This window comes from Typha angustifolia, chromosome 15 (genome assembly GCF_048772165.1).
Source record: "Typha angustifolia cultivar Huaian chromosome 15, ASM4877216v1, whole genome shotgun sequence".
NCBI lineage: Eukaryota > Viridiplantae > Streptophyta > Magnoliopsida > Poales > Typhaceae > Typha > Typha angustifolia.
In genome coordinates, this window is record NC_133253.1 from 8,564,762 (window position 1) to 8,588,809 (window position 24,048).

Genomic DNA, 24,048 nt, shown 5'->3' on the forward strand with positions numbered 1-24,048 from the left:
AAGATGCGACAACGAGGAGATGGTGAATGAAGGAGGACGAGGTCGACGGAGAAGAGGATGTGGCACCGTGGTGGTGGCTTGTCGATGGAGGCCGACAGAGAGGGAGAAGGTGGCGGCGTGTGGGGTTAGGCTATGAGTGGTGATTGGGTGGATGAGGATGAGAGTGAGGGTGAGCGTGAAGGTGAGGGTGGGGTGGGAGAGGGACTTGAGGGTAATGGCCTGATGAGTGAGGATGAGGAGGGTGACGTGATGGAAGAGGGTAAGGGTGCGGGTGAAAGTGAGGATGGGGTGGGAGAGGAACTTGATGGGTGAGGATGAGGAGGGTGATGAGATAGGGGAGGGTGACGTGATGGGTGAGGGTGGCATAGGTGACAGTGCTGGATGGGTTTCGGGTGAGGGTGATAGTGGGTTAGTGAGGAACACGTGATAATATATCTTTATGCTATGTGTCCTTAGTTATAGCTAGTCAGATTATCAAGCCTATTGAGCCGAGCTTGAGCAAGCCGGTTTCAGCTCAAGCTTGGCTTGATATTAATTTCAAGCTTGTTACAACGGTTCAGGCTCGACTCAACTCTGACCAAGCCGAGCCGGACTTGAGCTGCTCATCAAGCCTGACAGCCCTAGTTATGAATCAGATCTGGAGTGATCTGAACGTAAGAAAATTATAAAAATTTAGGTGGATGTAGCATTGTGAGTTAGGATTCTAATGGCTCAAGTTTCAGCTAAATTGGAGTTCAGGATGAAAAATTATAAATTAAAATAGTGGAGATAGGTCAGAAAGGATAGAACGAAAAATATCTGATGTTGCGGCGGTCGTTGAAAGGTGGCGGACGGCTAAAGGTGGTGGCGGATGGCCGTATTGTAGAATGGCTGCTGGAGATAAGAGGTGGCTAGGGTTTGAAAGGTTGGAATGTTTCTACGGCTATAATCTACTCCTAAAAATATAAAACGATCTAACAGCTAGATAAAATATAAAGACAAAATAATAACTATGCTAAATTCAGATTTCTTTCAATGATTCCCTTCAATGATAATTATCAACACACGTCCACCCCTATTTATAGGAGTAAAATCCCTAGCGGATCGGATCCACATGTGGATTATCCGATTTATTTAAAATTTAAAATATTAAGATAAAGCTAAGTAACTAACTTGACTCAACTCGACTTGATTCAACTTAACTCATGTGGTCGAATCGTAACATATACTTAACAAAATAACATAAGTTCAATTCAAATATATTACATACTTAATGTTCAATTATAATGTATTACTTACTTAATATAAGAAATGCATTGTAATTTAATCGATTCTAGACACTTTGACTTTTGGGTCCATCACATCGTATCAAAAGTGTAAAATTGAAAGAAAAAAACGGGCTTGATTTATAAAAATAAAAATTCACTATATTTCTATTGTAAAACACTCATAAAAAAATTCATAGTCCTTTAATTTAAAAAATAATAAATAAATGTATTGGTGGATGATGCTATGTTGCTAGAGGAAAAAGATGTGAAGTAAACTATTATCCATTATATGAACAATCTAGTCCTATGACCTTTTGAATAATTAGGTTGAATAATTAAATTAATTCTCTTATTAAATGCATCATGATGAGATTGTCTAAGCGGACTGTAATATGCTTGCCAACGGATCGACACGCACGTTTGATAACTCCAACTGCCCTCATTTAAATATTACAACTCCTGTTTCTTTTTTGGGTACAATTAGAATCGTCAAATGTATATGATCGATGTGCTAACATATATTTAATGATATGCACAAGCTAATATGCATGAGCTAATTTGCATTGAGTCTACGCTTCATAATAAGCCTCGCATAAGAAAATAAATTCAATATCGAGGAGACCAACCATGGATATTATTAGTTTCTTTTTTTTTCTGAGAAAAGTGTGCTCGACCTGATTGAAAGATTACACAAGAGGAGAGTGAGAGGGGTTTATAAGGAGGCAAGAGACGACTCCTCCACAAGAATTAATAGGTGTGTGCATTGAATTAAGAAAATCCATGGCACCAATAGGACAATATGAATAACTCCAAAATTTGAAAGGTAGGAATCCATTGAAGTGTCCCCTGAAGAAAGGACAATAGCAAGAAAGCAAGTAGAGAAGGATCCAAAAAAGGCATTTTTTAGAAAATCCAATGTTGAGGAGGAAAGGAATCAAGGAGGTCGAAGAGGGACTCCCACTCCCAAGTTGTGTGGATGTCCAACTTTCTAGGATATTTTAAAGATGAGATATCAAACAGGCATGAATCCTTGTTGGTGGAAGCTAGGAAAGCTCTAGAAAGTTAGATCTCAAAGCACTTTTTTGAGACCACTTATTGGACTAAAAGTTGATCCAATTTTTATTTCCCGAGTTAAAGAACACCCTGACCTAGAAGGCCCCTACTGTTTGAACCCTCCACTAGACAACTAAACATTTTGGAGGGTGACTTATAAACGAAATTCCCCTCCTGTAATATAAGTGTATTACCTTGTCCTTTTGACAAAATTGGCTTGAATCTCGAGTAGCAAAGCGCAGAAGGGCATGATCTGACATTGGGCAACAAAGGGCAAAGTAAGAGGAATTAGAGAAGGCCTGATCCTAGCCTAAAGAAAGGAGGGCTCTATTAATGAAGCCTATTGTTGACAGAAAATTATTGAAAATAACCATGTCTCTAGGGTAAGTTAATCCCGAGTAGTTCGAGGAGAATCTGATGACGCTAAAGGCTACAACAACAAGGTGAAGCTCGGCTTAGAAAGATTCCTTCTCATTAATTATGATGGGCCCATTAACATTAGTAAAAATAGGTAACCTTTAGTGTAGTCCTTTAACAAGGTCACTAGGGAGAAGGTGCCTTTATAGGGAACCCTATAGAGGCAAAGAGAGAGAAAGAGAAAGTTGATAAGAACTGATTGGTTAGAATTGCCCCCGAGCACTATAGACATTGACCCAACCCAACTGCCAAGTCCTAAGCCACAAGAGCAAAGAAGGAAGGGGGAGTGGGAGGGGGAGGGGGAGGGATAAAAAAATTCGGATTTCTGCGAACAAATGACGTTGTAATCTAAGAATAAGATAGGCTCACATTTCAAAAAAGAACCTTCATTACAACACAATGACAGTGGAAATCTATAAAAATCGCTCAGAGGAGATCACGCCAACGGAAACGAATTGACATAGCATTTTATGGTAGGCTCTCATGCCACACGAGAAATCATCCATCGATAGGGATGGAATGAGCCGAATTAGTTATGTAACACAAAGTGGGGTTTGATTTATAAACATTTTAGATGGAGGAAAAGCAAGTGGTCCAATTAATAATAGCTTGTCCAAGAGTCTTTCAAGAGAAATCAAAAATTCTATTAGAAAATTATTGAACTATTACAAGTATGTACAATCAATGGTTCATGGTTTAATTGAAATACTATAGATTCTCATTGTTTTTAAAAAGACAAAAAAAAAAAAAAAACAAGAATGACAGACGATGAATAGTGCAAATTGTCGTTTATGACTTATTTTTAAATGCTACCAATTGATAGTGTGATCTGGATAACAAAAGACAAAAATATAATTCATAAATATTGCAACTTATTGTACGGATCAGAATGAAATGATGGCTACCATTTTGCAATTTTAACTTTGTCGTATAAGTCTCCCAATAATTCTTCAGGTGATAGAGGGAGTTTTTCAAACTAGACCCTTTGTTATTTATTTTTTACCGTCTATTCCCTAAACTTATTATCAAATGAAGTCTAATTCATTATAGTTCTAATAAAAATACTGATTAGTTTGTATTTTTCTTACTAGATAATTTTTTTCTTAACTGCTGAAAGATTAAGTTAAAGAAATTTATATACATAAAACGCTGATCAGTTTAACGTTTTAAAATCAGACAAAACCGCTAAACTGATCAATATTTTTACTTAGGGATAAAACGCTGATTAGTTTAGTAAATTAGACCTCATTTGATAATAAGTTTGAGGAGTAGTCTATTTTGATTAAAAAAAAAATAGAATAGGGCTAGTTCGATCAAAAACTGATCATCAAAGAAGTTCATACTATATAAATGTATTGAGTTTAAATTTAGCCACATCAATTTAATTGAGACATCATCAAATTCTCATTTATTCTTTTATATATATAGAAAAAGAAACTGTCATATGGGTCATCTTATTTATCGACAACATGATAAAGAACACTGAGCATTGCTCATTCTAACATGAAGTCAATGTTTAAAGCAGGACTTCCATGACTTAGCATAACAAATCAATTTGAATACCTTTCAAGAATTCCGTTTTCTCCTAGCAAGATTGGTTGTCGAAAATCACCATATTTGACAAAAGAACTAATCTTTCCCGATCAGTTTGGGACAACCAACATTGCTATACCAAACAAATGAATAATTAACAGACTCCACTAGCATCCAATGATCTAATGATAATCTTTGTCTTTGACTCGGACTATTAGCTTCTAATAATCTATATTCACTATTATTTTATCTAGGCACCTGTTAATATATATATATATATATATATATATAGTGATATGTTGTCCAATTTTCTTTGACATCTAGCAAAACAAAATTTGGTAATATAAAAAGTAAAATGCTTTAATAGCTTTATACATTTGATGAGTTAACAAAGAGTGTCCATCCAAATTCACTGACAGGAGTTATGCAGAACTTTAATACCACCTTTTGGCAAAGCAAGACCAAATGTCCATATATATGCACATTAAAATCACATCAAAATAACAAGAAGAAGAAGGAATAAGTACTAAATTGCTGCAACAGATCTAATGTACAATAAATATAATACACCAAGATTTAATCTTATCACAGGTATCTCAAAGTTATCTAAGGCTCACCAAAAATATCATATGATGCTGAACTCTAATATCATCCTAACTATCTCAACAGTATGCAAGGATTTACTTCTAGTGTAAAATGGCACCCATTAGTTACAAAACTCAATGCGACAGAGTCTATAAATATTTCTACAAACATTGTAGAATCTACACCATTATCAATACCAGCAACAGCTAATAATAATGAACCTTTTCTCTTTCTCTGCCTCCTCTTTATCATTTTATTCTCTTCCCTATGTGCCAGCTCTTAAGTTAGGGTGAAGTATAAGGAACAATGTTAAGATCCAGATTGTGGGTACCACGCCTTCTACAACCAAGATTTCTTTTTCTTAGCTAATTGGTCCTCCAAAGCTTTTAAGAGTCAATTTATTGGCGCATAATTCGTCTTAACGCTTCTTTTATTCATTCTCTCGTCCATTATTTAGTTCCTCAGTGGACATGTCCAACGTCTTTCTCCAGCTACTCCTGTGCCCTGAACCACCAGTAAGCTGCAGACATATCCAGTTTCTTTCTACTTTCATATGTAAGTACCTTCTTAGTGATGAGTAGGCATAAACTTCTCTATCCATTACTCCTTGAGAGGGGAAAAAGGGTAATAGAGAACCTAAAATAGGCAATCATAATATGCCGAACCACTGATCTATTAAACACTGAGAATGTGCAGTATCTATTTCAAATACAAAAAGTATGAAAAGTAATTAATAATAATTCTGGGCAGCACGGCAGCCAGGGAAGTCGGAAAAAAGAGTGTGAAATAGAAATTGAGATAACTTAGTGCAAGTGTGAATTTTGCACAGTACTTATCCAATATGGAAATGTAACGTATTCTGAATAAAGTTATAAATGCTACCGCATCGTTTTGCAGATATGGAGATTAAAAGAAAATGCTGGAAAAGATCAAGAATCCAGAGAGAGCTTGTCAATTTCTACAATCCCATGATTAGAGGCTTTTTTCATCTCTAAGGCTGTTTTATAAGGTGGAGCAATTGGGGGCTGTACTGGATCCAGACTCTGGTAAGAACCACCTTCAGAACTTGGAAGAGGATATGAACGGTCCGAATCATAGCCGCTGAGATCCCCGCAAGCCAAAAATGGAATGTAAACCTTGTTTGGGCCCTCCAGCCATCCACTTCGACAATCTGTCAAAAGGATATTGACATTGTCAAGGAAGCCTTAAATAATTATATATTTTTTTTCAAAGGCTATGCTCGGAGAAAATATTAAAACAAGGATAGTTTATCTGCTTGAAGGAGCTTAGGAAACAGAGGGGAAAATTCCACTAAACCAGCAGTATCCACAACTTTAGAGCTTAAGCACCAGACTGAAAGATTTAACTTGAAGTTTCAGATTTTAATTGCTTGGCTTAAAAGTTTGATAGGATGATGCATAAAATCTTAAAACAAAGAAAAAGTTAAGAGACTGGTCATACAGGTTATAATGTAACAATCTAGACCAGACTATGGCATAATGAGCACCCTTTCAAATGATATCTAGCTTCACATGAAAACCTGTAAAGTTAACTTTAATAGACTTCTACGACATATCAGCTCCTCTCGTGTCTCTCAACATCTTATTATAATTTATTGCTCCTATATTTTTTCTCTTAATATCTTATCAACATTTTATCATAATTTATTACTCCTTTCTACTCTCCCGCCTCTCTTATCATATTTTTTTATTTTATACTAAATAAATAAAATTCAAGTTAAATAGAATAAATATCAATATTTCATATTTCATAAAAATAAGCACATCTTTATTTTAACTGTATATAGTTAAATATAAATATAAATATTGTAAAATTCATAATAAAATATTATTTAATTAATATAATATTTTTTATAAATTATCTTACTATTAAAATAATTATTATATGTACTAATAAGTAACATCAAAACTTTAATATTAATAAACTAATATTTTATTGAATTAAATATTTACTCATAGATAAATTTTACTAATAATTTCATGTTATAAGCTAAAAATAAAACATATGGAAGTGTAAGTATTTTAATATTATTAATAATCTCATTTTGCAAGATATACTAAAAGATATATGTTCCATGAAAAATAAAATTTTATTAACTTCGACTATATAATATAATAATATTTAAAATATTTTTCGTTATAAACACAAGTATTGCATATCTATCTCTCTAGCATTGCGTTTTATATTTTTTATTCTAGTACTGCATTACATATCTATCTCTCTAGATTGCATACATAATGTCTTAACCTAGCATTGCATATGTAATGTCCTAGCTTAGCGTTGAATATGTAACTCCAAAGTATTACATACATAAATATATTAATTTATTTATCATCTATTCCACCAATCTATTTTAAATCAAATTGAAGGGTATTTTATTAACTTTTTTATCTTCAGGTTATCATATCAAACATAATTATTACATTCTTATTTTATAATACAAATAAGCATAAGAATAATTATTCCTAGAATAAATTCCTCATTTTGATAATAACAATTTATATTTATTATACTTATTTCACATCCATTCCTAATGTGAACAAGGCCTAAAGTTTGGAAGAGTGACAACTACGATTTCCACTGAAACTATAGAACTGTAAAAGCTTGGCAAACTAAAGTAGAAGTATAACATATTAGAGCATTCCTCAGTCTCTAACTCATTCTCTATACTAAAATTTAGACAACAAAGTGCTACTTGTTTGCCTTAAAATTGTTAAAATCCCTTCCACATCACATTTCCTATCCATTCCTTAAATTTAAAGAAAGCTACGGTGCTTCTCTAGATTCCTTAAATTTGAAGAAAGCTATAGTGCTTCTCTACATTTAAACAAGAAATGTAGCTTCCCTTCCTTTAAATGCTATGATGATGCTTTGGAAACTATAACTTTTAAATAGTTTAGGGAATGGAATAAAAAAGAGTAGCCAAATTCTCAGAATTAGAGAAACTGATGCAAATGCTCCTAGTGGATACAGGAAAAAGCATCATGCCAGAGGTACCAAGAGTGATTAAAAAATTAAATAACTTAAGACAATCGATAACAATTAATGCCTTCATGTTCCAAAGAAAGTTGGAAAAATCTTACTACCTACTGCATTTATCAAACTTCAAAACCTTTAATGTTGAAAAAAATTTAGGTGATTTATGGTTCATTATCTCACCTAGACAGCTTGTGGAAATCAATTGTAACAAACAATATACCAGTATTACCGCATCTTATGTATCTTATGCTCATTTCACTTCTAAAATGATATGCTCTAACTTATGATGAAGCAGTAATCGGGAGATTAATTAATAGTCATTCGCCTCAGCCCTCAGGCAAACTCCATTAAGCCCATTAACCTGACTGGCATCAGAATAGATAGTTTATCTGTATAAATTAGATGGCATCATCAAATATTGAGATGTGGACGAATAGCCTATATTTCCAACAACTGCCACACCAAGAAAAAAGGTAAGAGAGTATACTCTTCCTCCTCATCAAGTTCTGTGAGCATTGCAAAATTACAGGACACGAGAAGAAGTGCTGGAAACTACATCCTGATCTTTTTCCAAAAAAAAAAATGGAAGAAGGATGATTGAGGAAAAAAGACGATAGCACCAGCGACCTCCAACAATACAGTTGAATTCAAACAGGTGGATGGATATTTTCTGCACACTTGTTCACTCTATGAATCCACATGAAACAGAAGGTGATCTAACAATAGAATATTTGCTACACATATTCATAGAGCTCGATTTATAAATAGTAAAAATGTAGGGTATAAACTATTAGTTTGTTATAAGGTAGGGTATCATATGCAAATTTTCCTATAATAAAAAGAGTCTTTCCTTCTTTTCATTAGTCTCAACTCTTCTTCTTTAGGCATCGTGTGATAATCTCCTTCATACAGATCAGAGAGAGAGAAAGGAAAGGAAAATGGTGATGTGGCAGAGATAGATGTGATGACAAATGACAAGAGAAAAGACCTAAATCTGTAAATAGTTTAAAGGTGACAGACCATTTTTTTTTAAGAAACAAAATTCTAAAGCTTATTTTATAAAAAGATAGAACAATGCATGTTTTATAAAACAAAGCTTTAAAAATTAAGACATAGCAACGAAACAATACCTAAGTATTCTTCCCATCAAGTTTTAAAAATCGGGAGCTCGATCGGTTGCTTGGAAAAACAGTATGGATTGATAGTATCGACCGCATCGGTTGCTTCAATATTGGACTAATATTATATAAAATTCTAAAAAATATTGTAATACATAGGAAAAAATTTTAAATTAAAAAAAAAAAGAAAAATAGCATAATGTAAATTAGGGAAATTAATTAAAAAATATTGCTTTTGTTATTGTATAAAATTACCATATGGGTATTTATTATTTGACCCCTGCATCTTGAATTTAATCCCCAAAAACCCCATGACTTAAATTTAGCCCGATAACCAATGATAGAATACAGAATATGTTTCATTAATTCAAATATAAAAAATTTAAATACATAAATTACTCCTCATTTTATAGTAAAAACCGGTTTCATTAGTCTTCTTTCTTCCTCTTCTTCGAAACCCAGATGCGAAGGCTAAGTCTCCAACATCTCAAACAAAATCGTATTGCCATCGAGATCGATGTCTCCTCCACCACCAACTTCATTGTACACAGGATTGAAGATGTACACAAAGCAATTTGTAGCTAAAAGGCTCATGAAAGCCGAGGAAGATGACATGATCGAGGAACGACACTTAAAAGGCTTTAAATCCGACATCGGAATTGGCGCCGCTGTGGTTTCTAATATGGGGCTAGTGAGGAGGTAAGTAATGGAAGCTTGCATGATACCACAAGCATAGAAAGGAAACTTCAAGATGGAATGAGTTGACGAATCCGCTTGGGCCGCCTCTGCAGCGCTCATAGAATCCTTGTCTTTGGGTCGAATGGTGGCCAACTTTGGTGGTGGAGGGGGGAGCAGAAGAGATCAACGAGGAGGGACAGGAGAAGGTTGAAGACGAGTGCAAATGTTAGCGTCCTATGGTTGGTGCAAGACCCCAATGCCATCCTAGGGATCACGTCGAGGAAGAAAGAGGAAGCGGATAAAGATGGGAGGGAATCCGAGGGCTAAGGCGAGCAAAGTTGGTGAAACCTAGGGGATCATGGCCTTGGTAGCAGTAGATGAACGCCGAGATGGTGGTGTGTGGGCAACAACTTTATCTGAAGCTGTTAATCTCTAAGAGCAGAAGAAGTGAAGATAGACAAGAGAAGGATAAAGGAATTAGAGTTGAGGAAGATGGAGAAGGAGAAAGATGAGGAGAGGGAAAAGAGACGGGAAGTTGGGAGTCTGTGACACTAGAGTTAGGGAGGGATAACTTATTTAAGGACATTTTGGTCATTTTACATCTAGGATTAATTTAACTAATATATATAGTTAGTTTCAGTTAAGAAAACTAACATTGGGGTGTTTTAAGGATTCAACCCGAAGTAAAGGGGTCGAATGATAAATACTTATAAGGTCGAGTGTAAACGATAATAAAAGAAAATTCTAGGGCAATTTTTTATCAATTTCCATATAAATTATTCTATGTGAAGTTAATGAGATTTTCTTTCTCACAAAAGACGGACCATAAAAAGAAAATCCTTTTCTCTAGAGAGGTTAACAACCTTGTAGTCTATTCTCCTTGTCTACTCTCTCTTTCTCTGTCCCCCCAACCCCCTTCTCTCTCTCTCTCTCTCGTTAATAGGATTTTGTAAGATAGAAACTATGTTGCCGCAACAATTGAAGGGTTGCTGCAGCTGAGAAAAGAGAGGGAGAGGGGGATAGAGAGAGAGCAAGGTAGAGAATGACAGAGGAAGAGTGGGAGGGAGGGAGGGCGGGAAGGCAGATCCAGCGGATCCTAGATTGAAATCAATCTTTTGACTGCAACCAGCATTGAATCGGGATCGGCTATGGCTAATCCCAATGCATTTTGATCAATCTGGATCGGGACCAATCAAAACTGGGAACATTATTTCCCATCTTCTCTACCTCCTAAAAAGTCAAAATGCATATTTGATTCTGTTGAAAAGTTATTATATCAGAATGCAATATCCTGAGAATTGATTTACTTTTGCAACTTTTTTCATCTGAAACCACATCAATCCACAAGGCTCTATTCATCTGAAACCCCATCCAAAATTCTTTTGATCAATCTATTCACCATAGACCGCAAGCTAACATGTACTTTCTAGACCACTAAGAATCAGCACATTCTTCCAATCCATGACAGAAACTGATCATTATGCATATAACTTAGAAGGTGTTAAGAAAGAAGGGAGAACTCACACATGAAGAGGCTATGTATATCATTCTCACCTAAATCATCGATTCCAGAAGGAGTGCCCACTTTCTCCAGCAGGTGATACAGATCCTTCTCACTAAATCCTTCAGGAGGCAAATAATTCTCGCAAACTGCAAATGCCTCTGTTTAGAAGAAAAGGTAACAAATATTAAATCCATATCATGTAGGTTCATCTTTTAATTCTAGAATGCATAATATCATACTATGAGTATATGACATCATTTATTGGGTTGTTGACTAAAAGCCAGCTAGATGATTATCATTAATTGAGTGCACAGTTGTGTGCTGTACAATCAGGGATCAAAAATGATGTAGCAAGAACGTGCTACTAAACAAAAGAAGTTCCTAAATAATCATGGATGAATGCTTCAGGAATAGCAGGTTCCCTAATGAATATGTCTTCACAAGTTGCTTGATGCATATCATCAAAAAAGAATGATGCAAATTCAAGGTAATGTAGCAAAAAATTGCAACAGGAAAAGAGCCTATTACCCAAAAACAATTAAATTTTTTGCAACCATGTATTAGTCTCGTCCACAATTTCATAGTTTAGAAGCATGAAACAGCAAGTATAAGACATTGGCTAACAAATGCAGAAGAATTCATACTTAGGCTGGAAGAAACTAAAAGCAATATGCCTAAGCAGTGCATGCTGAAAAGAACTTGCAGGAACTTGAATTAGCATGTTACATCTATGAAATGTCAAGATCTTGCAATGTTGGCAATGACATGACATAGGGACCTAGCCTCACCAATGCTTGAGTTGCGGCTGCTTTTTGGTTTTGCAAAGGTAACTTGAGGGAAAAATAATTTTAGCTGCAAGAAAGCAAACGAAAAGAAAAATCATTAAATAAATGTTGCCAAGAAACTTCCTAAAACCAAAAAAACTTGGGTAAGGGAAAGCACCAGATGACTTAGACAAGAAAGCAATTATAAACAAGATGAATGTCACAAATTACACTGAATAAAACTCTCACTATCAATCAGAAGTATCTTCATGATCTTCTTAATTAATTAGAGAGTTTCAGACTTCAGTATAATGATAGAGACAAATTTTATATATCCTTGAGCTTTCTTGTCTTCTACATTGTGTTTGTACAAAACTGTGCTATTTCTTTATGTTTGTCCAACATTATAGCCTAGCCACAAATACAGATTCAAATGTGTTAAGAATATAACAGAAAAAGGACACAGTTTTCTATAAACTTAAGCTTTTAGATAAATTAATAAATTATTATGGTATCAGAAGAGAGGTCTTGAGTTTTAAATCCCGCCAAACTTATCTACTATTTAACATATGAAACCTCCAACAATTTAATTCGAATTTACTTTTGGGCATATTAAAATGTCTTGAGCCCAAAAGCAATGGGGAATCTTGAGTATAAAAGAAGAAAATCACTGTTCTCTGTAAGCTTAAGCATTTAAAGAAACTGGTGGCAGCAACTAGCCAATGCATGCCTTCTGCCCATTGCTTACAGATTGTGCTTAATTAAGGAATGGAGCCAATTGAATTATCTAAATTGGAGAAGTAAAAGATGTAGCTTCTTTTAGTCCTGAATCATATCTGTACTTTCTAACGACAGCCTTTAGTGCCCATGAATATTCTAAATATTGATAAAACTAACTAATTTCAACTTACCTCTACTAACATTATATATTCTTCCACGAATGAATCACCTGATAACAAACCAACTAATGTAATATATCACTACCCATATTTGAAGAGAGAGAGATAGAGAGAGGGAGGGAGAGAGAGAAGAAGAAGAAGAAGAAGGCATCTTACTTGGCAATACAAGAGACTTGTATCTTTACCGCGAAATATTTTCGCAATAAACTTTCCACCCACTCTAAGCACATGAGTAACTATTGTTAGTGCCTAGATAAATCAATCAAAGATCAATCAGATAAGAAATAAGCAGACAATGTTTATGAAAAAATAGAAATACAATTTAGATGAAACAAACATCAACAAATAAAAACAACAGGAATTTTACATTTAAAAAGTTATTGAATACTGATGTCAACTAAAAATATCCAACTCTCAAGCAAAACTAAGATAATTACATATAAAAGCTAAAGAATAAGATTCAGATTGAATAAAAAAAATACGTGAAACAAATTGCCCTCACCGCCAATATAAGTTGAGATTGAACAAATTCATCCATATCATGAAGACCAGTAACTGCAACCAATTTGTAAATCACAATTAAGGAAAATATATTGGTTGTGCTAGTAGAAAATAGAAAAGGAATGTATTCAGAAATTTGTGTCAAGCTCCTAGCTTACCATCAGGAGCACCATCACAGACAACCAAGTCTGCTTTGCAACCATCAAAATGCCTGATAACCTAAAACCCATTTTACCCCAGTTAAATAAAAATTGGTCCACTACACTGACATTAATAGTAGCTCGAGGTAACTTAATTACAGTGGAACATATAGCTTTCAAAAGAGAAGCCAATGAACGTCACATTCAATCTCTGAAATAAAATCAATAATTTTCAGTAAAATGTGAAGCGAAATCACAAACATATGCACTTGAAAAAGATTTAACAAGCAATTTGAAGAAACAAGTTAGAACTTATTTAAAGCCAATGCCAACTTTTCAAATCCATGAAAAGAATGTTTTTTTGTAATCATAGGAGCTAAAGTACAAAAGATCAGGTAAAAGTATTGCCAAAAAGCAAGTTTTCTATCTAAGATTTCAAATAAATGCAAAAAGTATTTCAAATGAAAAATCTGCAGCTTACCACTTCAGCAGTTCGAGCATTGGTGATATCACCCTGTACTTGAATTACACCATCTATTGGAGCCATGGGCTGCAAATCTATTGCAACAATAAGCGGCAGATCACCATCCCTAAAAATATCCAACAAGTTGATAAGGGAATAATAAGAAATAATTAATTCTGTATAACGATGAATAGCATCACAAAAAGAATCCAATGAGATTTGTAAATTTTGAACAGGGAATACTTGGTGATGAAATTTGTCCATGTATTGTTTTTGGGACAATTTTGAACTTAATACCATATGCAGTAGTGCAGTAAGCAGATGTAACTGATACTTGTTCTGCCTCTTTACAAAAAAATCCTATCTCACGTAGAAAGGTCAACTTTTTCTATGGACAATCATGAATTTTTGAAATATTTCATAGATGCAACTGTTATAGAAGTGAAGAGGAGAACACTGGTGGCGGTGGTTGAGATAGTGGGGGAAGGATACCAAAAACACTACTACTCTTTGCAAAGATTTTCATAAGAGAAACTAATAAAAATTGGTTGTTCTCATTGAAGAAAGAGCAACTTGTAAATTACTTTTGTTACTTGTAATCATTCTTCTCATTGAAGAAAGAACAACTTGTAAATTACTTTGGTTAGTTGTAATCATTCTTTCCACTTAAAGGACTCAGAAATATGTCGCATAGATATAATACAATTGTGTAATGACATGATTGTATATTTACGGTCCAAGTAAAGCTTGAAAGCTTTACTTTTTTATGTGATAAGAACAACACTGTGCACTGTAAACTATTTTGGTAGAAAACTTAACCTTTTTCGCTGCGCTGCTTTACACCCATCTTAAAATAATGTCAAGTTGTGAGTCAACAATTACAGAATGATTTCCATGTCTATACCGTATTCTGAAAAGTTATGGTGTATAATCTCAATTCAACACCAAGCTACCAAAGACAACCTTTTAACATGCACACGAACTGAAGCATGTTAACAGCATAAAAGCTTATATCACTATGAAGTAAAAGTACGTAGTACTAATTGCAACACAGAGAATTATCACACCATAATTTGTTGCAGCAGGATGCAATCATTATATGTAAATTTGGCAAGAATTGTAGAACAAAGATTCGTAATTGAAAATATTGTTATAATAAACAGATAACTCACCTAAAATCTGGCGACTGTTTAGCTGGAACATATAACTTACGGCTCAAAACCTGCATGTGGGATATATAGGAATCATGAAAACAAACATGATTGTTTGCGCACAGACAAAGCTTTTCAAAGAATAAGAATAACAGCTAGATATGTTATCATGATATCATCAACCCAGAGCTGTAGTGCATCACTTGATTTATAGCCTACTGAAGTACTGAACCTGTTGTTTCAAATTGCCCAATTCCCAAACAGCAGAACATCACTCAAATCATAGGTTTCCACCCCTCTAATCTCTTTCCTGCAGAAAAATAGATCCTACTGCAATATTTCTTTACTTTAATACAACAATGGATGTGTCAAAGGCACATGCAATGCCGACCCCAGTCGGCACAATCCTACGTGCCACCAGCATATATTGGCATGCCTTTAACACACTTTTAATATTTTAAAAAAAAAGTGTATTTAGAGATATTTTTAGGTATTTAGCATGTCAATCCTTGATTTTTAGTACAAATATATATTAAAGTCTACATTAGAGCTTTTTATCCTTAGATTATTTTTGTAAATAACTTATATTATTAAAGACGTAGCAAAAGTCGAATAGAAACATTATTCAACACATATTATAATAAAAATACATTCATTAATTGATAATAATTCAATAATAAAAACTAATACTTAGTTGAACATAAAATGTTATAAATGATCAAAGACTTCATTTATCAGCACAGAAATAACATGAAAATGTTATGTTAAATATTATCGATAATTAAAAGTTATTCATTAATAGTATTGATTATTATTACGTCTCACATGATCTTCATATAATTGTGAATTTTGCAATTCTCTTATAATGTGATATTGATATTAAACATGCACGGGAACGACCGGCACTGGAACAAGCACACCATAGAGAGGGGTGGCAAAAATCAACCCGACTCGATAATCCAATACGATAACCCGACTCCCAAAAATGTTTGATTTTATCTAATCAGGTTCAATCGTAAACGGATCAACTCGCTTAATCGATTAATAATTGAATCGTATTCGGATTTATACCTTTAATGAGTTTTGACACATTTAACCCGTTTGATTATACGGGTCGTTTCGGGTCAGGTAAACCTGCCAACCCACCAACTGAATAATCCGATATATATATATATATATATAACTCACTGAGATTTAAGAAATCCCTTACCCAGCCGTCGTCTTCCACTCTTCTAATTCCCAAATCCCACCTCCTCTGTTCTTCCCAACTATTAACCGACGCATCTCTCTTCCCAAATATTCTGTCAACCACTTGCATACACCTTCCTTACCGGGCCCCCACATTAGGGGGAGGCTCATGTAATAAGACAACAATATCCAAAATAATTACTGCCAACTATCCAACCGTTTAAATAGGAAATCTTTTTTCTAACTTGTCTAAGAATCTATATTCTTTAATTGCAATTGGCGTCCATTGCTTAAGCAATTTAAGAACCTTCTAGGTATAGTTCATCTTCCTGCAGACTTGACCAAACAAGTTAGACAAACATAATGAAAGGAAGAAGTCATTCCAGTACTTGTGAGTTGTGAGAAGCATGTCAGCATAATTACACCAATGATACTATGAGAAAATTTATTAGCACTATAGAATAGTAAAGATAGTCTCCTCCAATCCTAATAAGTGGTTATTCTTTGCTAGTTGCTGATAAGTCCAGAAGTAACTGACAATAAGTCACCAAATTGTTTAATGCCAAAATTCTGTTATTCATAGAGAAATAAAAGGCATTCACCATTCCTCTCATTGATCATACAAAAAGTCAAAAACTTTTGATAGCAAACAGTTTCTTTTTGAGGATATTTTGAGAGCAAGCATGGAAAAGAATATTGGTCATGAAATGCTTCCACGCTATTCATGTTTGATAATTACTAAAAGGAAATATGATACACAATTACACAAAATGAGTAATTGGATGAAAATCAACATGCACACCAACCGCATATCAATATCCCACTATACCTGACTCCAACTCCCAGGAGCTGCACAGAGGTCAACCACACGCTTAACTCCTGCATACCAAAATCTTCATACTCAAAAACTAGTTTGATTACCAGTCTTAGGTTTCAAATTTTATAGATCATTTGGTATATAAAAGTTATATCTTTGTGGCTTTTCGGTGTAAATATAGACATAGAAATATGACAAATAATAGAAAAGTGTGTCTAAGCAAGTGAATGGACAATAAACTCGAAATACAAACGCAAAACATTACACGAAAATAGAAAAATTGCCATGGTTTTTAACTTATTGAAACCATTAAGCAAAACATTACATGACAATAGAAAACATTACACAAAACTTATTGAAACTAGGAAAAGAATCAAAAGATACCAACTGAAAGAGTTGTTCTCACACAACTTAAAGATTGTCAACATTACAAAAGATCTAAGAGTGACATGACAATACCTAGATATCGAAGGCTAAAAAGTGAATAAACTGTCATGGTTTTTACAATTAAAATGGGTGAAATAGGCTAACATAGACATAGTTTTCTCACCCCCAAATTCTAATTCCTTCTGTTGTTGAAAGAGCCTTGCATTCAATGCTGTCACTACTAAATTAGTCTACTGATTCCAATTAAAGTCATCTAACTCTTGATTTTTTGCAAAACATCTAACTATTAATTATAATACTTGTTGTTACAGATACTGATTTCAATAGATTAATCCTCATTAAGATCAACGAAAGTTACTGAATCCTAACTAACCTACAACTTAAGTTACAAAGAAATATCGTTACCAGCAAAAATAGCGTACACTAAAAACTAACGGGGAGAAATCCATGACGAGTCAAGCAAAGTGAGTTAGGCATGGCAATCTCATTCTTATCTCAGAACCAAACAAACACCTGACCTTGAAAGATGTTAAACTCCTCATCGATTTGGAGGAGCTTGAAAGCACTCCGCGCTCGCCAGCCTTCCTCTTTTGCCTTCCGGTAGTAGATATCCTGCGCATGCATACATCCGAACACAGAACGTTAGGAGATTGAATACTAACAAGCAAGACGATGACGATCAAAACAAAAAAGAAAAATTACCCTCTTGTCTTTGGATGCTTTCCCCATATCCGAATTGGAGCAACAAACTCGAACGGAGCAGGGAGAAAGCCAAGATTAGTGCCTTTGCCGTCCGGCCTGCGAGAGATTTGAGAGGGAATCGAAACGAAAGAGAAGAGAGGCGGAAGAGCAAGAGATGAGAGGAACCAATTAAGAGGTCTGCGTGAGCTGGCGGCCCACTAATTGGAATTGGGCCGGCCCAACGACTTTCGTATTTTATTTTTTATTTTTTTATTTTTGAGAAAAACCTTTGTATTATTTAGGGTAAATTAGTTATGTCTAAAATCAAATTATCCATCAGACATGCTATTAAATTATTGAGGACATGGTGATAGATGATAACCAATATCTAATGCTTGTAATCTTAAGTAGGAGAGAATAGAAGAAGAGTAGGAGAAGATAGAAGGGAAAAAATATATTTTCTTTTAAGTTTGAAGAACCAACAAGATGGAAAGGCAATTCTGGTGGGCAAAATCCGGATAAGAATTTTTAAATTTTCTTTGGCTTTAGATGAAAAACATAATAATTTCATATTAGTTTAGACCGCAGAAAGGAAATTTATAATTTATCCTGATATTTCTCTTTGTTACAATAAAATTGTCATTTGGCACAAAACATCACCCACAAAGACTATGAGACAGGAAGTTAGATTAATTAATCGCCATAATTACAAAATGCCTTAGAATCATCTGAGGCTAAAATATGTATAAGATTGGCCCGTAGGCTCTAGTCCAAGTATAACTATAACCGATGATACGAGCAGTATTAGCATGAGTCAATTAATTGGTAACTTTATTAGTTTCAAGGTCGACTAAGAGATATCCAATAAGGGGAAAGAGGATTGCCGAGACCACCCTCAAAGGAAACATAGTCACATTTGCTAATCATAAAGATTGTTTCTGGAAAAGCATTTTGAAAGCAACTTTAGATATTTATACGTGAGGCTTGCAAGTGAATCTCAGTATAAGTACATTGTAAGAGTAATAACATCCAACTTTATCTGTTACTATTAATTTTCTACTTCAGAAGGAAATCATTGTTGGATATGATCATTATTAGATCAGAACTTACATGTATGACTGAAATAGTTTCTTGTGCCGTATATATACTATTATATACTATTTTAAGGTTAAGGTAGTTGTACACGTATTTAATTTGGCTCTTGACCTATTTGTTCCATAGAATTTCCTGGGATGAAAACTTGGCATCTTTTCAAGTATGCCAGAATACTGTGGTTGTTTTAGGAGGCATTGCTGGTTGTTGTCTTTTTTTCTCCTTCTTTTCTTTTTTTTTAAAGAAAGTCTATAGACTAGGGGAGAAAACGGGTCAGATTAAGTCCAACCCGACCCGCTACCTGATCCGGAACATATCGGATATTGATAGAAAAATCCTATTCGATCCGGATCTGGATATGGATACGGATAGCCATTTACAAAAATGTTCGAATCTGGATTCGGATACGGATAGCCTTTTTTTTATTCAGATACAGATATGACTATAGTTAATTTTATCGGATATAGATTCAGATAACGGATATCCGTTTATTCACTTATATAAATACCAACTAAACCCTACCCCTCTATTTCTCATCTCCCATCTCTCCCAAATCGTAACACGAAAGAAATGTCCGTCGCCGCCTCCATCTAAAATCCCTCGTCGCCATCACCACCCTCCCTCCTCCTGTCCTCCCTCCTCGAGCTCGGTCCTCCCCCTCCGGCCCTCCCTCCTCGAGCTCCGTCCTCTCTCTCCTCTGGCCCTCCCTCCTTCACCGGTCCTCCGATCCTCCCTCCTCTTTCGATCCTCCCTCCTCCACCGGTCCTCCCTCCACTTTGCTTTTAAAAAGTGAAATCTTAGGGAACGATGCTAAAGCTTGTGCTCAGCGAAGCCTACTATGAAGCATGGTTGAAGTTCTCGTCATCTTGATATCGTACTTGCTTCTCCTTACTAAAAAGCTATGCTAGAAATTCTATTAGAATTTTGTGTGCAAAAATATAGATTCATTTTTTCTGCATATGGATGCGCTGTTTTCACTTCATCTCTTGAGTCAATAGGTTAGCCTTACACTCATGTTAATTATCCTACCTAAACTGCATTTTTTATGTCAATGTATCTCAAAACTAGTTCAGTTCATTTTATAGTCATCCTAATCTACAGAATATTATGATCTCAATCGATCAATGTTGGAGCTAGTTTTTGCCCCTACAGAGGAATGGATCTCTCACAGTGATAGTACAATTATTGATATGACTATAAAAGAACTAGCGAAGCTTTTCTTGATGAAATTGCTGCACAGCAGAGCAAGGGCAAAGATTCTAAAGTACCATGTTGTCAAAGCTGCAAGGTCTACAAGAAAACCTATCCCTTCTCTTGCAATACATTTTATTTCCATGTATGATTTGATTATAAAGTCAAGGAAAAGAACTTCTCCCATAAGAACATCGATAATTGTCATTTAAATTACACTATAGAAATTAGAATAGAACAAGCATAATATAATTACTGAAGAAATGCTAGAAGAATATAAATTCAAACAAGAAATGATATGTATCCGTTTAAGATCCAAAAACTATCTTATCCGTATTTGAAAACTATTCGTATCTGTTTTCTTAGGATATGATTTTAATTTTTGTTATCCGTTAAATATTTGTATCCGAATAAAAGTTATAAATACGGATGTGGGTTGAGCACTATCCAATCCGTATTGAATCTGTTTTCACCCCTAGTATAGATTGATGTTTTATTATCTTGCAAATTATTACAACATTATAGAAAATACAAAGAAAGAAAATAGGACATCATTTATTTAACAAGCCCTACATTTGCCTAAACAAAACAAGTAAGCAGATTATCAAGCCTCGAACATAACCCAAGCGATCTTAACAAACAAAGCCTAGCATAACATTAGAAAAAACCAGCAAGACGGCATCGGCAGCAGCCCCGACACTGGTGCCCTCAATGGTAGGCCTAGCAAGGAGCGAGAGTTCTGCAGTGAGAAATGGCAGTAGTCGAGCGCGCCGTGTAGGGACCAAGGCCGGTGCAGTGGGCAGTGGATCCGTAGAATGTGTGGGGTGGTGGTGTGGCAATGAACGACGGCGCCAAGGGGAAGGTGGAGGCCAAGGTGAGTAGCGGTGGCGACGGTGGTCAGAGGGACTGCGGCGCCAAGAGGTGAGGGTGGAGGCTAAGATGAGGGTGCAACAACGGTTGAGCAAACCGAAACCGAGGGCGGCTGCGTCGAGTAAGCTAGCTTGGCCGTGGCTAGGAGTGGTCCAAGGGAGTGGAGAGGCGGTGGTTGTCGACGCACGACCGCGACGGGGAGCGGAGAGATGGCTGTGGGGAGTAGCGATGGAGCTATTAAAACAACAGATTTTGGGGGAGAAGAAGGGAAAGAGAGATAGGGAAAATGAAAGGGGATTTGTTCCCTCTCTTAGAGGAGGGGAGGAGAAGATCTCGCCGGCGCGTGAGAGGAGAAGATTTCGTCGGCGCGTGAGGAGGAAAATCCCTCGAGGAAGAGCAAAAGCCTAGCAGAGCTAGGACCGGCGCAGGGCTCCAGCTTTCAGTTAGCGTGATATGGCTCGTTGCTGTCAAGTATAAGAAACTGCAAGGCAAATTTGAATATGAGTTCCATGAAATCTGCCAATACTTTCTTGAAAGATGATTGTCTAATTACTAGACAAATTAGTTTGTTAAAAAAACTACTGGGCAGAGAAACTAAAAGAAATTTCCAACTTAATTTGCTCTAATAACAGATGAAGAAATCATTCGCTACACACATTCTTTTGTTTGCTTCTTTTCTTCCTCTCTTTCCTTTGTTCCTTTCTCTCTCTCTCTCTCTCTCTCTCACTATATCTCTATATCTTTTCTCATGTAGAAGATGTCTTTCCTTAGCCTAATGAAAAAGAGAGAATTTATAAATCCATTTATAAACTGCGAAGGAATAATACAAACGAAACGATGATTTCACCATCAATAGGCTGCAGGCGGCGGACACGAGTTGGGTATTCCTACAACAGGAGGAAATGACCCTCGAGGCGGCGGAGAGGAGGAGGATGGCGGCGGAGGACGTGGTGGGCGCCTGAAGGGCTCCCCCCTGCTATGCGGTCCTTGGTTGCCCAAAGGAGCCGGCGGCGCTAGCTGTCGGCCGTATCTCTTGCTGGTGAACCGCAGTGGCGGTGGCAACACGGAACGGCTACTGCTCGACGCGGCCGACAACAGCGAGAATGAGGAGATTGGATTCATCACGAGGAGGAGGAGGAGGAGGAGGAGGAGGAGGACATGAGGAGACAGTGACATAGCTTAATTAGCTACTGGGAAGGGCACCGAGAAAGAAGTGGAAGAGGGAGAGGGTCGGTGGTGAAGGTCAGAATGCATAAAGGCGAGGGAAGATAAATTGGCTAGATTTTTCGATAAATGTGTTAATTTGTCTAAATAACAAGCCACAATAAGCCCAGACAATAATAGGTCGAATTCATAATCTCTTTGCTAGTAAATAGGATGCCAACCACTTAGACCGGCAGATCGAGGAACCGTCGGTCATGCTCTATGGATTATAAGTTTTCTTCTTTTTTTTCTTTAAATGAATAAGTTTTTTTTTTTTGAAAAAACAGTCAATAATTTTATCACGGGTTATTTGCATCGAAAATTTACTTAGTTTTCGATTTCGTAGCTCATAATTATTTTTGATTTTTTTTGCACTTGAGAATTTTTTCTTACTTTTCTTTCAACTTTGCCCTTTCTGTCATTTAGTGCCTCATTAAATATTGACGGGACACTATAAAAAAAGAGAAATAATCCGTACTCATCTTCTTCATCTTCAACTTCATATGCTACTAGTAATTATTATTTTTCTTCTTCGTCTTTCTCTTTTTCTTCTTCATCTTCTTCTTCTTTTTTCTCTTAATTCTATTTTTTTAATGGAAGTCTCTAATCGCCGTCTAATTTCTAATATCTAATTTTCTTCTTATATAAGTCTCTAATTGCTCTTTCTACTTCACCATTGAAGTTGTTAAAAGACAACGAAATGTAAATTCTCACCACTATCTCTAATTAATCTCTTATTTTATTATTTAAAGAGCGATTATAGAGACTTGTATAGAAAAAAAAGATAATGATTAATAAATACTTGCATAGAAAGCCTATAAAAAAATAACAAAAGTTGTTATTATATTTGCGAAAGTTGTTATTATATTTACGAAAGTTGTTAATATGTTTCTTCTTATTTTCTGTTATTGCTCCTTCTTCTTAATCTACTTCACTCTCTGTTCCCTTCTCTCCGTCGACTTCAGATCTAGCAACTCCTCCCAGCGGCTGTCGTCGGTGCTCCTCCCAATGGCTATCGTCGGCGCTTCTCCCAAAGCGGCGGCTGCTCTTCTTTGTGCTCAGGATCTACTCGTGCTAAAATTAATAGAATTATAATTTTAGGTGGGTTGTGTTATTGTGTCGTGTTAACACGACCTATTATTAAACGAATTAGATGGATCGTGTTATCGTATCGTGTTAACACGACTCGTTTATTAAACGGGTTAGATGAATCGTGTCGTGTTACCCGTTTAATAATCATGTCATATTCATGTCTAATAAATGCAACTCGGGCTGTGTTCATGTTAGGGTAAAATCGACCCGATTCGACCCAATCGGTACCCCTAATTGAGGTCATTGCTCATTAAATAGTATTTATTAGGCGGCAGGGAACACGAACACTCCCTCGAGGTTAGAGCTGATCATCAGTGGGCCCTCTATAAATAAGCCAGCGCACCTATGAACCATCTTGGATTGGACTGAAATATATTTTTTACTATTACCGCCCATTAGTTGGTGAGATATCTGATTCGAACTAGATATAATGGATCGAATATCAAAAATATTTTACAAATATTATTATACCAC

The 24,048-nt window shown here is 35.6% G+C and overlaps 1 protein-coding gene and 1 long non-coding RNA gene across 4 annotated transcripts; both read right to left on the reverse strand.

The window, feature by feature from the left end:
- Positions 1–5,612: 5,612 nt before the first annotated feature.
- Positions 5,613–18,282, reverse strand: LOC140776920 (uncharacterized). Of its 3 annotated transcripts, none has more exons than XM_073120763.1 (11): positions 18,148–18,282; positions 17,964–18,057; positions 17,071–17,120; positions 15,075–15,124; positions 13,921–14,029; positions 13,458–13,518; positions 13,301–13,353; positions 12,955–13,047; positions 11,924–11,987; positions 11,186–11,293; positions 5,613–6,006 (listed from the first exon to the last, which is right to left on the reverse strand). In XM_073120763.1, exons 1-11 carry the CDS (start codon positions 18,172–18,174, stop codon positions 5,765–5,767), a joined length of 951 nt encoding a protein of 316 aa, XP_072976864.1. In that variant the 5' UTR covers positions 18,175–18,282; the 3' UTR covers positions 5,613–5,764. The 3 variants fall into 3 exon arrangements, with proteins under 3 accessions (XP_072976864.1, XP_072976862.1, XP_072976863.1); XM_073120761.1 differs by having other exon boundaries at positions 11,156–11,293; XM_073120762.1 differs by having other exon boundaries at positions 11,156–11,293; positions 12,955–13,018; positions 13,281–13,353.
- Positions 18,283–21,020: 2,738 nt separating this feature from the next.
- LOC140778129 (uncharacterized) lies at positions 21,021–22,603 on the reverse strand. The gene is made up of 2 exons (XR_012107153.1): positions 22,127–22,603; positions 21,021–21,760 (listed from the first exon to the last, which is right to left on the reverse strand). It is a non-coding gene; the product is annotated as an uncharacterized lncRNA (long non-coding RNA).
- Between the last annotated feature and the right edge of the window lie 1,445 nt (positions 22,604–24,048).